The sequence below is a fragment of the Odocoileus virginianus genome, chromosome 25 (genome assembly GCF_023699985.2).
Source record: "Odocoileus virginianus isolate 20LAN1187 ecotype Illinois chromosome 25, Ovbor_1.2, whole genome shotgun sequence".
Classification (NCBI taxonomy): Eukaryota; Metazoa; Chordata; class Mammalia; order Artiodactyla; family Cervidae; genus Odocoileus; species Odocoileus virginianus.
The window spans coordinates 13705045-13719694 of NC_069698.1; the positions used below are offsets into that span (position 1 = coordinate 13705045).

Genomic DNA, 14650 nt, shown 5'->3' on the forward strand with positions numbered 1-14650 from the left:
GATTATGAGCAAAAATTCTAAAATAAGGTAAGAGTCAAACTTTACATAAAGCAGATGCTAAGCTACTGAGAACAACCCTAAAAGTCATCAATTTATTTAGGCCTGGTTTGGAGATTCTATAACCTATGATCTATATTTAATTCATTTTATTTAGCTCATGACTCAATCTGAAAACAGACTTATTGCCAAAGCTCCTTTAATTTTTAAAGGGATTTCTTTTCAGTAAATTAAGTCTGTAAGTTATAAATTAAGTTCACAAATGGGAAGCATCATGGTGTAGAACTGCATCTGAATTCTCCTGCCTCCTCTCTATAACAGTGTGAGTTTGTTGAGTGACAATCTCTCCACATTTTCGACTATTAAGAGATAAAACTCTGATTAACACTGGAGACAAACCACAAACACTGATTTCTTCTCTTGTGCAAAACACTCTGAAATGACAGTAAGGGTTTTTTGGGTTTTTTTTTTTTAGTTATAAGTATAAAGAGAGGAAGAGCAAAGATATTAACAGATAAGAGATTTCAGAAAAGGCTTAGATGGCAAAAGCAGATGAAAGCATGGTAACTGACCAGAGGAAGCTTCCACCCAAGTGTGAGCAACAGGGAACTTTGACCACAGGGGGGAATAATCTATAGAAACAGTGTCAACAGACCACCCGAAAGGCTCAGGATCTGAAGACCCTTGGTACCACTCAGGACAATATGAGACATGGGATCAAAAGAAGAGTTTGGTTGAATATCTCCAAATAGAGTACTTGTTGCTCCAGGCTCTTCTCCCATCCCAGGCAGTTACATGATGCTACCTCCTCCCAAACAAAAATATCAATATATATATAGAGAGAGAACATCTCTGAAAACACTGAGGCTTTGGCGTATACTGAATTTGCAGTATGTAGAAATGTTTGGAACTCTGACAATCAAGTCTAGAGCTCAAGAGGGGTGTAGGGTAGAGATGTGAGAGCCGAAAGATGAAGTGAAGTAATGAGACTGAAAGACACCACTTTGAAAGACCGATGTTGAGAGTTGAGGACTTTGAGAAACATCCACACAAAAAGAAATTTATCCGGAAAAGAATCAGTGAAGGAAGGAGAACAAGATGGCAGAGGAGTAGGTGGACTTGAAGTACAACTCTGCACAGATACATCAGGATACATCTTTAGACACAGAAGTGCACTCAGAACACCAGCTGAGAGCGGACAGGAGTACCTGACCAGAGGAAAAGAATATATAGAACCATGCAAAAGGAGATATCAAGCCCTGAGCCTTTGCAGTGGAAGAACTGACTCCATGACCCTAGCCTACCAGAGAACTAAGCCCTAGGGGTACCAAATAGTGGGAACTCACACAAAGGAAACCACTGCCGTACAAGACCAGGGATCACCCACCAGCAGCACCCTGTGCAGGACGCCTCATCTGAACAACAGACAAAACAAAAATTCAAACCCAGTCATCAGCAGACAGGATTATCACCTCACTCAGCCTCGCCCATCAGGCGAAAAACAAACCAACAAAACACTCAGCACAGGTCTCACCCTATACTAAGCTCACAAAAACCACCGCACCAACGTTAGGAGGGCAGAAACCAAAAGGAAGAAAGAATTCAACCTTGAAGCCTGGGAAAAGGAGACCTTGAACACAATAGGTTAAAAAAAAAAAGAGAGAAAAGGCAGAGAAATACTACACAAATGAAGGAACAAACGAGAAACACAGAAGTCCAAATAAATGATGAGGAAATAGGCAAATTACCTGAAAAAGAGTTCAGAATAACGACAGTAAAGATGATCAAAAACCTTGAAAACAAAGTGGAGAAAATGCAAGAATCAGTTAACAAAGTCCTAGAAGAATTAAAGAATAAACATACAGAGACAAAAAATACAATTACTGAAATTAAAAGTACGCTAGAAGGAATCAACAACAGAATATGTGAAGCAGAACAACCTATCAGTGAGTTTGAAGATAAAATGGTGGAAATAACCTCTGAAGAGCAGAATAAAATAAAAAGAATGAAAAGAACTGAGGATAAAAGTCTCAGAGACCTCTGGGACAGTATTAAACACACCAACATTGGAAATATGGGGGTCCCAGAAGAAGAAGAGAAAAAGAAAAGGTATGAGAAAATTTTTAAAGAGATTATAGTTGAAAATTTCCCCAACATGGAAAGTCCAAGAGGCACAAAGAGTCCCATAGAGGATAAACCCAAGGAGAAACACACCAAGACACATACTTATCAAACTAACAAAAACTAAACACAAAGAAAGAAGATTAAAAGCAGCAAGGGAGAAGCAACAGGTAACCTACAAAGGAAACCCCATATGCTTAGCAGCTGATCTTTCAGCAGAAACTCTGCAGGCCAGAAGGGAATGGCAGGATATATTTAAAGTATTGAAAGGGGAAAATATACAACCAAGATTACTATACCCAGCAAAGATCTCATTCAAAACTGATGGAGAAATAAAAAGCTTTTCAGACAAGCAAAAGTTAAGAGAATTCGGTACCACCAAATCAGCTTTACAACAAATGTTAAAGGGACTCATATAGTCAACAAATACAAGAGAAGAAAAAAAGATCTATAAAATCAACCCGAAACAATTAAGAAAATGGCATAGGAACATATTGTAAAAGGATTAAATGCTCCAACCAAAAGACACAGACTGGCTGAATGGATACAAAAACAAAACCCATATATATGCTGTCTACAAGAAAGCCACTTCAGACCTAAAGACACATATAGACTGAAAGTGAGAGGATGGAAAAATAAATTCCATGCAAATGGGAAGCAAAAGAAAGCTGGAGTAGCAGTCCTCATATCAGACAAAACAGACCTTAAAATACAGAAGATGACAGGAGATGAGGAAGGACACCACATCATGATCAAGGGATCCATCCAAGAGGAAGACGTAACAATTCTAAATATCTACGTGCCCATTGTAGGAGCACTTCAAAACATAAGACAAGCACTAACAGACATAAAAGGAGAAATTGACAGTAACACGATAGTAGGAGGAGACTTTAACACCCCACTCACACCAATGGACAGATCATCAAAACAGAATATTAGTAAGGAAACACAAGTCCTAAATGAACGTTAGGGGAAATGGATCTCATTGATATTTTTAGGACATTCCATCCAAATGCAGAAGTGTACATCTTCTTCTCAAGTCACACTGAACATTGTCCAGGATAGATAACATTGTGGGTCACAAATCAAACTTCAGTATATTTAAGAAAATTGAAATCAAGTATCTTGTCTGACCACAATGCTATGAGACTAGATATCAATTACCAAAAAAAAAAAAAAAAATGGTGAGACTAGATATTAATTACAAAAAAAACAAAAAAAAAAACTGTAAGAAACACAAATACATGGAGATTAAACAACACATTTCTAAATACCTAACAAGTTACTGAAGAAGTCAAAAGGGAAATCAAAAAATTTCTGGAAACAAATGACAATGAACATATGACAACTAAAAACCTATGGGATGCAGCAAAAGCAGTTCTAAGAGGGAAGTTTATAGCAATACAATCCTAGCTCAAGAAACAAGAAAAACATCAAATAGACAACCTAACATTACACCTAAAAAAAAACTTTTCCAAAGAACAAAAAACCCCCAAAATTAGTAGAAGGAAAGAAATAATAAAGATCCAAGCAGAAATAAATGAAAAATAAATGAAACAATAGTAAATATTAATAAAACTAAAATCTGGTTCATTGAGAAGATAAACAAAACTGACAAGCCCTTAGCCAGACTCATCAAGAAAAAAAGAGAAGAATCAAATCAACAAAATTAGAAATGAAAAAGGAGACATTACAACAGACAATACAGAAATAAAAAGGATTATAAGAGACTATTATGAACAACTATATCACAACAAAATGGATAGCCTGGACAGATTCTTTAGCTCAGTTCAGTCATTCAGTCGTGTCCGACTCTTTGCGATCCCATGGGCTGCAGCATGCCAGGCCTCCCTGTCCATTACCAAACTCCTGGAGTTTACTCAAACTCATGTCCATTGAGTTGGTGATGCCATCCAACCATCTATCCTCTGTGGTCCCCTTCTCCTCCCACCTTCAATCTTTCCCAGAATCAGGGTCATTTCAAATGAGTCAGTTTTTCACATCAGGTGGCCAAAGTATTGGAGTTTCAGCTTCAGCATCAGTCCATCCAGTGAACACCCAGGACTGATCTCCTTTAGGATGGACTGGTTGGATCTCCTTGCAGTCCAAAGGACTCTCAAGAGTCTTCTCCAACACCACAGTTCAAAAGCATCAATTCCTCAGTGCTCAACTTTCTTTATAGTCCAACTCTCACATCCATACATGACTACTGGAAAACCCATAGCTTTGACCAGATGGACCTTTGTTGGCAAAGTAATGTCTCTGCTTTTTAATATGCTTTCTAGGCTGGTCATAACTTTCCTTCCAAAGAGCAAGAGTCTTAATTTCACAACTGCAGTCACCATCTGCAGTGATTTTGGGGTCCCCCAAAATAAAGTCTGCCACTGTTTCCATTGTTTCCCCATCTATTTGCCATGAGGTGATGGGAACCGGATGCCATGATCTTCGTTTTCTGAATGTTGAGCTTTAAGACAACTTTTTCACTCTCCTCTTTCACTTTCATCAAGAGGCTCTTTAGTTCTTCACTTTCTGCCATAAGGGTGGTGTCATCTACATATCTGAGGTTATTGACATTTCTCCCGGCAATCTTGATCCCAGATTGTGCTTCATCCAGCCCAGCACGTCTCATGATGTACCCTGCACAGAAGCTGAATAAGCAGGATAACAATATACAGCCCTGACATACTTCTTTCCTGATTTGGAACCAGTCTGTTGTTCCATGTCCACTTCTAACTGTTGTTTCCTGATCTGCATACAAATTTCTCAGGAGGCAGGTAAGGTGGTTTGGTATTCCCATCTCTTGAAGAATTTTTCAGAGTTTGTTGTGATCCACACAGTCAAAGGCTTTGGCATAGTCAATAATGCAGAAATAGATATTTTTCTGGAACTCTCTTGCTTTTTCAATGATCCAGTGGATGTTGGCAATTTGATCTCTGATCCCTCTGCCTTTTCAAGATCCAGCTTGAACATCTGGAAGAGTTTATGTCGTCTTTGATTTCTTTCATTAGTGTCTTTTAATTTTCTGTGTACAGTTCTTTTGTCTCCTTAGGTAAGTTTATTCCTAGATATTTAATTCTTTTTGTTGCAATGGTGAATAGGATTGATTCCTTAATTTCTCTAATTTCTCATTGTTAGTATGTAGAAATGCAAGTGATTTTTGTGTATTGATTTTGTATCCTGCCACTTTGCTCAATTCACTGATTAGCTCTAGTAATTTTCTAATACTATCTTTAGGGTTTTCTGTAAATAGTATCACGTCATCTGCAAACAATAGAACAGCCTTGGGGCAGGATCCTGGTACCCCTCCTAAATGAATATATATAACAATATATTTGAGCTATTTTGCAGATACTGAAACTCCTAAAGAAGTTAACCGTGTGCCTCCCACAAGCATCTAGACTCCAGATTGGTTCAACCCAGATGCTGACTCCCAATTACCTCACCACCAACCAATCAAAGAATGGCTATGAGCTGATCACACCTTCCTCTTTGAACCATTACTATAAATCTCATTACCTCCTCTTATGCCAACAGAGTTTTGAGGGCATTAGTCCCATTAGTGGCTCCCTTTGCCAGGCGAAGCAATAAAGCTCTTCCTTTCTATTTCACTCCCCCGCAAAAACAATCAGTGAAGGAAACTCAAGGGAATGGCCAGAGGCAGGAACAGAAACTAGAATGTACAAGGTTGTAAGAGCAAATATAAAAACATACAACTTCTGGAAAGAGGACAACTTGGAAAATCAAATGTCTCAACTGGTTATATACAGTAAGAACTGAGAAAAAGCTACTGATGGGATGGGTAGCAAGCGGTCAGGTTTCATGGAATTACTCTCATTTAACAACTATGAAAAAGAAATGCAAAAAGGCAGAATGGTTATCTGAGGACGGCTTACAAATAACTGAGAAAAGAAGAGAAGCTAAAGGCAAAGGAGAAAAGGAAAGATATTCCCATTTGAATGCAGAGTTCCAAAGAATAGCAAGGAGAGATAAGAAAGGCTTCCTCAGTGATCAGTGCAAAGAAATAGAGGAAAACAATAGAATGGGAAACACTAGAGATCTCTTCAAGAAAATTAGAGATACCAAGGGAATATTTCATGCAAAGATGGGCTCAATAAAGGACAAAAATGGAAACAGAAGATATTAAGAAGAGGTGGCAAGAATACACAGAAGAACTATACAAAAAAGATCTTCATGACCCAGATAACCACGCTGGTGTGATCACTCACTGAGAGCCAGACATCCTGGAATGCTAAGTCAAGAGCGCCTTAGGAAGCATCACTACGAACAAAGCTAATGGAGGTGATGGAATTCCAGTTGAGCTACTTCAAATCCTAACAGATTGAGTGTGAAAATACTGTACTCAATATGCCAGCAAATTTGGAAAACTCAGCAGTGGCCACAGGACTGGAAAAGGTCAGTTTTCATTCCAATCCCAAAGAAAGGCAATGCCAAAGAATGCTCAAACTACCACACAATTGCACTCATCACACATGCTAGCAAAGTAATGCTCAAAATTCTCCAAGCCAGGCTTCAACAGTATGTGAACCATGAACTTCCAGATGTTCAAGCTGTATTTATAAAAGGCAGAGGAACCAGAGGTCAAATTGCCAACATCCGCTGGATCATCGAAAAAGTAAGAGAATTCCAGAATATCATTTATTTCTGCTTTATTGACTACTCCAAAGCCTTTGACTGTGTGGATCACAGCAAACTCTGAAAAAATTTTTCAAGAGATGGGAAAACTAGACCATCTGACTTGCCTCCTGAGAAATCTGTATGCAGATCAAGAACCAACTGTTAGAACTGGACATGGAACAAAAGACTGGTTCCAAATCAGGAAAGGAGTACATCAAGGCTGTCTGTTGTCACCCTGCTTATTTAACTTATATACAGAGTACATATTATGAAATGCCAGGTTGGATGAAGCACAAGCTGGAATCAAGATTTCTGGGAGAAATGTCAATAACATCAGATATACAGATGACACCACCTTTACAGCAGAAAGCAAAGAACTAAAGAGCCTCCTGCTGAAAGTGAAAGAGAAGAGGGAAAAAGTTGGCTTGAGGCTCAACATTCAGAAAACTAAGATCATGGTATCTGGTCCTATCACTTTTGGCAAACAGATGGGGGAAACAATGGAAACAGTGACAGATTTTATTTTGAGGGGCTCCAAAATCACTGCAGATGGTGACTGCAGCCATGAAATTAAAAGACGCTTGCTCCTTGGAGGAAAAGCTATGGTCAACCCAGACAGCATACTACAATGCAGAGACATTACTTTGCCAACAAAGGTCTGTCTAGTCAAAGCTATGGTTTTTCCAGTAGTCATGAATGGATGTGAGAGTTGGACTATAAAGAAAGCTGATCGCCAAAGAATTGATGCTTTTGGACTGTGGTGTGAAGACTCTTGTGAGTCCCTTGGACTGTAAGGAGATCCAGTCAGTCCATCCAAAAGGAAATCAGTCCCGAATATTCTTTGGAAGCACTGATGCTGAAGCTGAAACTCCAATATTTGGCCATCTGATGTGAAGAACTGACTCATTGAAAAAGACCATGATGCTGGGCAAGATTGAAGGTGGGAGAAGAAGGGGACATCAGAGGATGAGATTGTTGGATGGCATCACTGACTCAATGGGAATGAGTTTGAGTAAGCTCCGAGAGTTGGTGTTGGACAGGGAAGCCTGGCGTGCTGCAGTACATGGGGTTCTGAAGATTTGGACACGACAGAACTACTGACCTGAACACTATGAGACGTGTGTCAGGCCCAATACTAGTTTTCCCATGTCTAAGCAAACCAGGAAGGCGGACCAGAGTCAGATGAGAAAGCATTAAGAATTAAGCAGTGATTAGGACAGACTTCCATAAGGAATCTTTGGGTAGAAGGTAGCAATAAAATGAAACGATAGACGAAAGGAAACCAGGCCAATGAAAGGAAAAAAAAATTATTTTACATATTGAGAGTGAAATAGAAGAATCCAGTGAAGATGGAGAAATGAACACAGTGCCAAGCGAGGTCCAGGAGAAGGCAAGAAATTAGAGACGAGTACTGCCCGTGGGGTAATTTAGGGGGTGAGTCTTGGAAAGTGGATGAACAGTTCTCTGAAGTAGGCAGAAGGGAGCAGGGTGTTATAACATGCGTTCCCTCTCTTTAATATAATAGACGTGAACGCAGCAAGAGTCTAAGGCTACGGGACAAGAATACACATTTCCTACAGAAAAACTGAACAGAGTGCAGACCAAATATCTGGAAGTTTTACCAGCTAGATATAAACACTGATTAATACAGAAGAAATATATATTTCAGTGGAATGGTAGATGCACATGTGAGAAATAGATTTCAATGTTAGCAAAACAGTGAAATTTGTATAGCATATATATTTTAAGAATCAACAATCTAATTATGTCCAAAAATAATACAAAGCTTCTATAGTCTCTAGTTGTTTAAAAAAATACAAATTTTTTTTTGTTGCTTAAATTTATAACAAAACAAACTTCAACACCTTGATTTGGCATCTCAAGGTCAAATACAAAAAGAAATGTATGAAAACATTTATTGTACATAAATCTGTACATTTTACACTGGAGAGGAAAAATGATGCACATTTTTCCTTATCATGGAAGGCATTATCATAAAATTCAGGTTATGAAGATGGAAGTGTGGCAAGAAATGTCACATTACAATGGAGCGCTATGTTTCAGAAAACCACTCATTAGAAAGAAAACAAATGAATGTTTTATGCTACTTGCCAAGTGAGAAAACTTTAAATGAGACTATTCAAAATAACAGGACCATAAATATTGTTGCTAACCTTTTTAGTCCCCCAAAGTATGGGCCTAACTATTGATAATATCAAAATATGTACTTCTTTTCTTTTCTTTTAATTGAAGCAACAGGGATTCACTGTATAACACAGGGAATAATACCCAATATCATGTAATAACTTACAGTGGAATATAATCTGCAAAATACATATTCTTGATGCCTGGCAATAGTAGGTCCCACCACAACTGGGTCTGTGCAGTCAAGATGAGCACAGCCTACCAGTAGTTTCCAGAAAGCAGAGCAAACAAACAAGCTTACATGGCCCAAAATGCTTCCACTACACCAGTGAGAGGGCCACGGTTCCTGTTCTATTACAGGCTAACCAGACTGCCCACGTATTGATATAAGTAATCCGGCAGGCCTCAAACCATAAGAGAAAAACTTTCATGACTATAAGCCCTATTTACTTGGGGGCCCAAATCCCAAACTGAAAGTATCCTAAACATTCAAACCAATATATTAAAAATGGATAGAGAAGATGGTAACCATGGAGGCCCAGCCACTATAGTGCCCACCATATAGACTTACTGAGGCCAGAACAATTTCTGGAGTAAATCTCTGCAGATAGAAAGCAGTTCTACTGGAAACTACAGTCTCAGGGCCAAGTTGGAAAACCAACATTTTTTTCAGTGAGGCTAAGAGCTGAAGTGATACCTATCAGTTCCAGGTTGAGCAGGCAGACAAGTAGCGACCAGGAGAAGAGAAAAGGGCAGGGAAAGCATGAAGGTTTGCTGAAGTTCAAAGCTGGTCTCAGAGGCAATGAAGGACTAGGACAGGGAATGACACCTGGTTGATAGAGAAACCTCTTAGTTGGAGATTTCAGAAGTAACACACATGCTTCCTGTGAGCCAATTCAAAAGCAAAGCTGCACATAAAATGAGAAGCAGAAATCTTGAAGCTGGGCAACTCAGGACATGTAAAAACTGAACAAGACAGAGAAAGCTACAGAGTCCATGCGGAGGTAAACCAGTGAGCTGACTAATGACCGGCTGCAAAAGAACAGGCAGGAAGTGCTATAAAACCCGGGGGGGCAGGAGTTAGTAGCCACACTCACAGAGGAAGAAGAAAGGAAAGAGAAGCAAGCTGATTCTGATTTTTTTTCTTCCAATAAAGTTTAAAAATAAAAATGAAAATCAGATTCTGATTTTTTTTTCTTTCAAAAATATTTATATTGTTAACTATGGTGGACAAGGTGGGAATAAAAATTGAAAACAGCTTTACCTTTATAATCTTTAAGGCCTCTGGACCTCATGTAATGTTTAAGAGTAATGAAGAATCATCGGTAACGAAGGATTCAGTTGACTTTCTGGTCCTTCCACTGACCAGGCTAATGTACCTGGGAATCCCTGACAAGCTTTTTCCTTAACTCTCTGTCACAAATCATTTAAAAAGAAAGTAACTGGGACCAAACTCCATGAATTTGGAACAGCTATCAGAGCTTGATCCTAGCCTCACACTCCCAAACAACACAAACATCCAATTTCTAGAAAATCACTTATGATGAAAAAGTAAGTATTATAAGATTTAGCAGTTTTCAGAGATTTTTAACCACACTTATCAATAACCATCTGCGTAGAAGTGTAGCATATATGATTTTATGGTTATTCTGTAGATGCAGAGAAAGCCAGTTCACCTATGAGCTAAACAAACATATCACATACTAATGACATATACAAATAGGTCATTAACTTCTATGCCCTCAGAAGCACTCTTAATTGTCAGGAGCATTTGAATAAACACAACATAACTTGAAGAACTTCCTAGGGGAAAGCAGAGGTTAGATGACCCAATTTATAGATTAGAAAACCAAGGCACAGAGAAGTTAAACGTCTCAGCAGAAGACCTCACAGCTGGTTAGTGGCTCGGCTGGGATAAGAGCACCACTGTCTCAAGCCTTTCTTCAATGATCTAACCCCAACCCCACTGCAAGATGCAAATATCCAGCAGAACTGGGCGAGAGTTTCCAATAATTAATAAGACTTTATGCTCTTTTTGAAATGTGAAGTGAGATGACAGAATCAGAAAGAAGAGCGAGCAGAAATTAAGAAAAAATTATTTGCTTGATATAAAATAATATTAATTTTTTAAAAAATAAAATAATATTAATTTAAAACTATACCTTTACTGCTTCTGATGAAAGTACATTTTCCTTTTTCTGACTTGTGCTCATGGGCTCATTTTCAACACTGGAAAAAAAAAAAACAGTTTTTTTTGAAATTAAAAGAGAATCACTAAAATCATGTTTAATGCAAAAACTGAAAGCTCCTTTTTATCTGTAGTGCCCAAAAGATTCACATACAAAGTGTTACACTAAGAATCTATTGATTTGAGTGTCTACATTTGAAACACACATTCAAAAATGCTCATCGGGCTCCATACATTTTGGTGAGTCCATTCTGTTTTCTGACCAGCATCACACCAACAATTCACCTGAACAAAAGCACACCAGTGTACAACTATCATAATCTTGGAAAGTATTGGCACTCTTTGACTCTATTTACATTAAGCTTCTCCACAGTCTTTTTTTAGTCCTATGCTAAGAGTTATTTGAAATATATTTTAACTCAACAAATTTTTATAAACATACAGGGTCATCTAGAGATTTCTGGGAATACTTAAAAGAGATGCAAAAAAAAAAAAAAGAGAGAGAAAGAGAGAGAGATGCAGGTTTATCTAATCCCAAGTATGTTCTTGGGCTTCCCCTTGTGGCTCAGACAGTAAAGAATCTGCCTGCAACATGGGAGACCTGGGTTCGATCCCTGGGTAGGGAATATCCCCTGGAGGAGGGCAGGGCAACCCACTCCAGTATTCTTGTCTGGAGAATCCTCATGGACAAAGGAGCCTGGCAGGCTGTATAATCCATGGAGTCGAAAACAGTCAGACACGACTGACACAAGTGTGTCCCAGATGGTGTCTTAAAAATCTGATTTTCCAGATAGTCACTTTTTTTTTTTTTTCTCAGTATAGTTTAATACTTTTACATGATTTTATAAATGACAGTGCATAAAGAAGGGGGAAAAGCTTGATTTTTTTTCTCAGTATAGTTTAATACTTTTACATGATTTTATAAATGACAGTGCAGAAATAAGGGGGAAAAGCTTGATTTTTTTTTCTCAGTATAGTTTAATACTTTTACATGATTTTATAAATGACAGTGCAGAAATAAGGAGGAAAAGCTTGATTTTTTTTTTTCAGTATAGTTTAATACTTTTACATGATTTTATAAATGACAGTGCAGAAATAAGGGGGAAAAGCTTGATTTTTTTTTCTCAGTATAGTTTAATACTTTTACATGATTTTATAAATGACAGTGCAGAAATAAGGGGGAAAAGCTTGATTTTTTTTTCTCAGTATAGTTTAATACTTTTACATGATTTTATAAATGACAGCAGATAGTCACTTTTAACTGTCTTGTCTGGTATACCTTCACAGATGTCTTATAAGATGTCATAATAACCTATTTGGCCTATTAGGTACATATACATTTTAGATCTAAATAATTAACTCTTTACATCGACATGTTATTTTGTTTTCATACTTTCATAATCCGAGACAAATTGAGTAGCTCCACTCTAAAGATTATTGTGGCACTGTACCATATACTGGGAATCGTGCATGGCCTTGAGGATTTAAGAACAAGTAGGTCAGGACCTTCGTAAAACAAGGTCTGGAAGGGGAGACTGATAAACAAACTACAGTCTGGTACAAGTTATAACTGCTGAATGAATGAATGAAGTGCCACGGAGCACAGAGGAAGCAAGAGGCAGAGACTCGGCCCGCTCAGTCAAGTGCCCGTGTAGGAGCTACAAAGGCGGGGGTTGATAATGATACAGTATTTGGGGGGTAGCTCAGTCGATAAAGAATCTGCCTGCAATGCAGGAGCCATGGGTTCAATTCCTGGATTGGGAAGGTCCTCTGAGGAAGGAAGTGGCAACCCACTCCAGTATTCTCGCCTGGAGAATCCCATGGACAGAGGAGCCTGGCAGACTACAGTCCATGGGGTCGCAAGACTCGGACATGACTTAGCAACTAAAACACCACCACCACCAAGTTCTGTGTGTTTGTTTTTAAGATAAGACCGAAGCACAGGATCTTGTGACAGGCAGAGATAATCCTGCTAGAGATGAGAATGAGAACAGAGGTTAGAGGATGCCTGACCAAGAAGAACCTGTCTGACCCATCACAGAATGTGACCTTTGTTCTGCTAGCACTGGGAAGCCTGCAGGCAGGAGGATGACCGGGTGGGGAAAAACACAGGGATGGAATCGTGGTGACTGGCAGGGCAGGCAATGGAAAGGGGGCTTCCACAGCTCCCATCAGGATACTAAGCAAGGACACCATTCGTGCTACTTAAGATTTTCTATCCATACAGTCCAGTACAGTTGAGCAGACTATCCAGGCAACAAATGACAATGACTTAAAAAAAAAACAGAAGGAAAAAATAGATCATGAACACCCGGAAAATACAATGGATTCAAATTTCATTCAGTCTCAGACTCTATGCAGGAAAACAAGGACGGAAAAGATACAGCCAAGCTCAAATGCCAGTAAGAAAAATTAAGCATGTAAATAAATACATAAGCTATGTGTTTAACATATGAAAGCTCCATAGGGGAAAAATAGGGACAAAAGTAGAACAAAAAATGTACAAGTCAGAATTGTAACCTATATACATGGACATGTCTACAAAATAATGTCTCAGATGGTTAACATTTTAAATGTGAGTGGGTTATCTTTGTTTTTTCCTGTTTTACTGGGCTTATCTTTTGCCACAAGGTTATTTATAATTCAGTTTTTTTTTTTTTATTAAATGTCAATACTTGTCTGTCTAAGCTCAAATCAAAAAGAGACTGGCAAAACACACATAGAAAGAGCATGATATAAACATTTGGGGTATAATCATGAATACTACTGACCTTGGTGATTTGATAAGTGTATTTTCTAACTACAATCTATTTTGAATCTAGTTAATTTCTAAATATAATCTATCTAAATATACAATAGACAATTAAGTATCCTAGTTCAAGATTTCCAAAAGTATACTTTTTTAGAGTGTTCTCAGGGTATTCTATAAGCTTGGAGAATGAAATGGCAACTCACTTCAGTATTCATGACTGGAGAATTCCATGGACAGAGGAGCCTGGCAAGCTTCAGTTCACAGGGTCACAGAGAGTCAGACATGACTGAACGACTAACACTATAAGCTTACTGCCTTACTGAAATTGTATATGAAAACAGTAAAAAGTGTCTTTCCCAATATAAAAGCTCTGCAGAAAATCCAGCTCAGGGTACATGGGATTTAAGGCAGAAGTTAGGATTTTCAAGTAGCTATAATTAATTCCACACTGTAAACACACACAAAATGCAAAAAAAAAAAAAAAAAAAGTTTTAAGTCAGAACATAAGTATTCTGCATTGCGCAAACAACGGAAGAATTTAAAGCTGAAATCACCAAGAGCAGTTAATACTTGACACTTTGTAGAACTTGTTGAAACTTATATCCTAAGGTTTACCTTTCACGAATCTTATCACTAAACCAAAATTTTTAAATGGTCAAGTTTCAAAACAAACAACATTTTAAAATTCTGGATTAAGTAGAAAAATCACTGCTTCTGTTAAAGCTTTCCCCACGTCCTTCCTGGATGTCTGGAGTCCCTTCTCCATTCGTCTCTGACATCCTCCGGATGGCTCTGGTTGAATCCATTCTTCT

At 38.2% G+C, this 14650-nt stretch overlaps 1 protein-coding gene across 1 annotated transcript in view; it reads right to left on the reverse strand.

Annotated features, from left to right (window-relative positions):
* CRYBG3 (crystallin beta-gamma domain containing 3) overlaps nt 1-14650 on the reverse strand; it is a 123065-nt gene that overhangs the window by 93673 nt on the left and 14742 nt on the right. The window contains exon 2 of the mRNA XM_070455023.1: nt 11061-11127. Within this exon, the coding sequence (XP_070311124.1) occupies nt 11061-11127 (67 nt within the window). The remainder of the gene's footprint in view (nt 1-11060; nt 11128-14650) is intronic.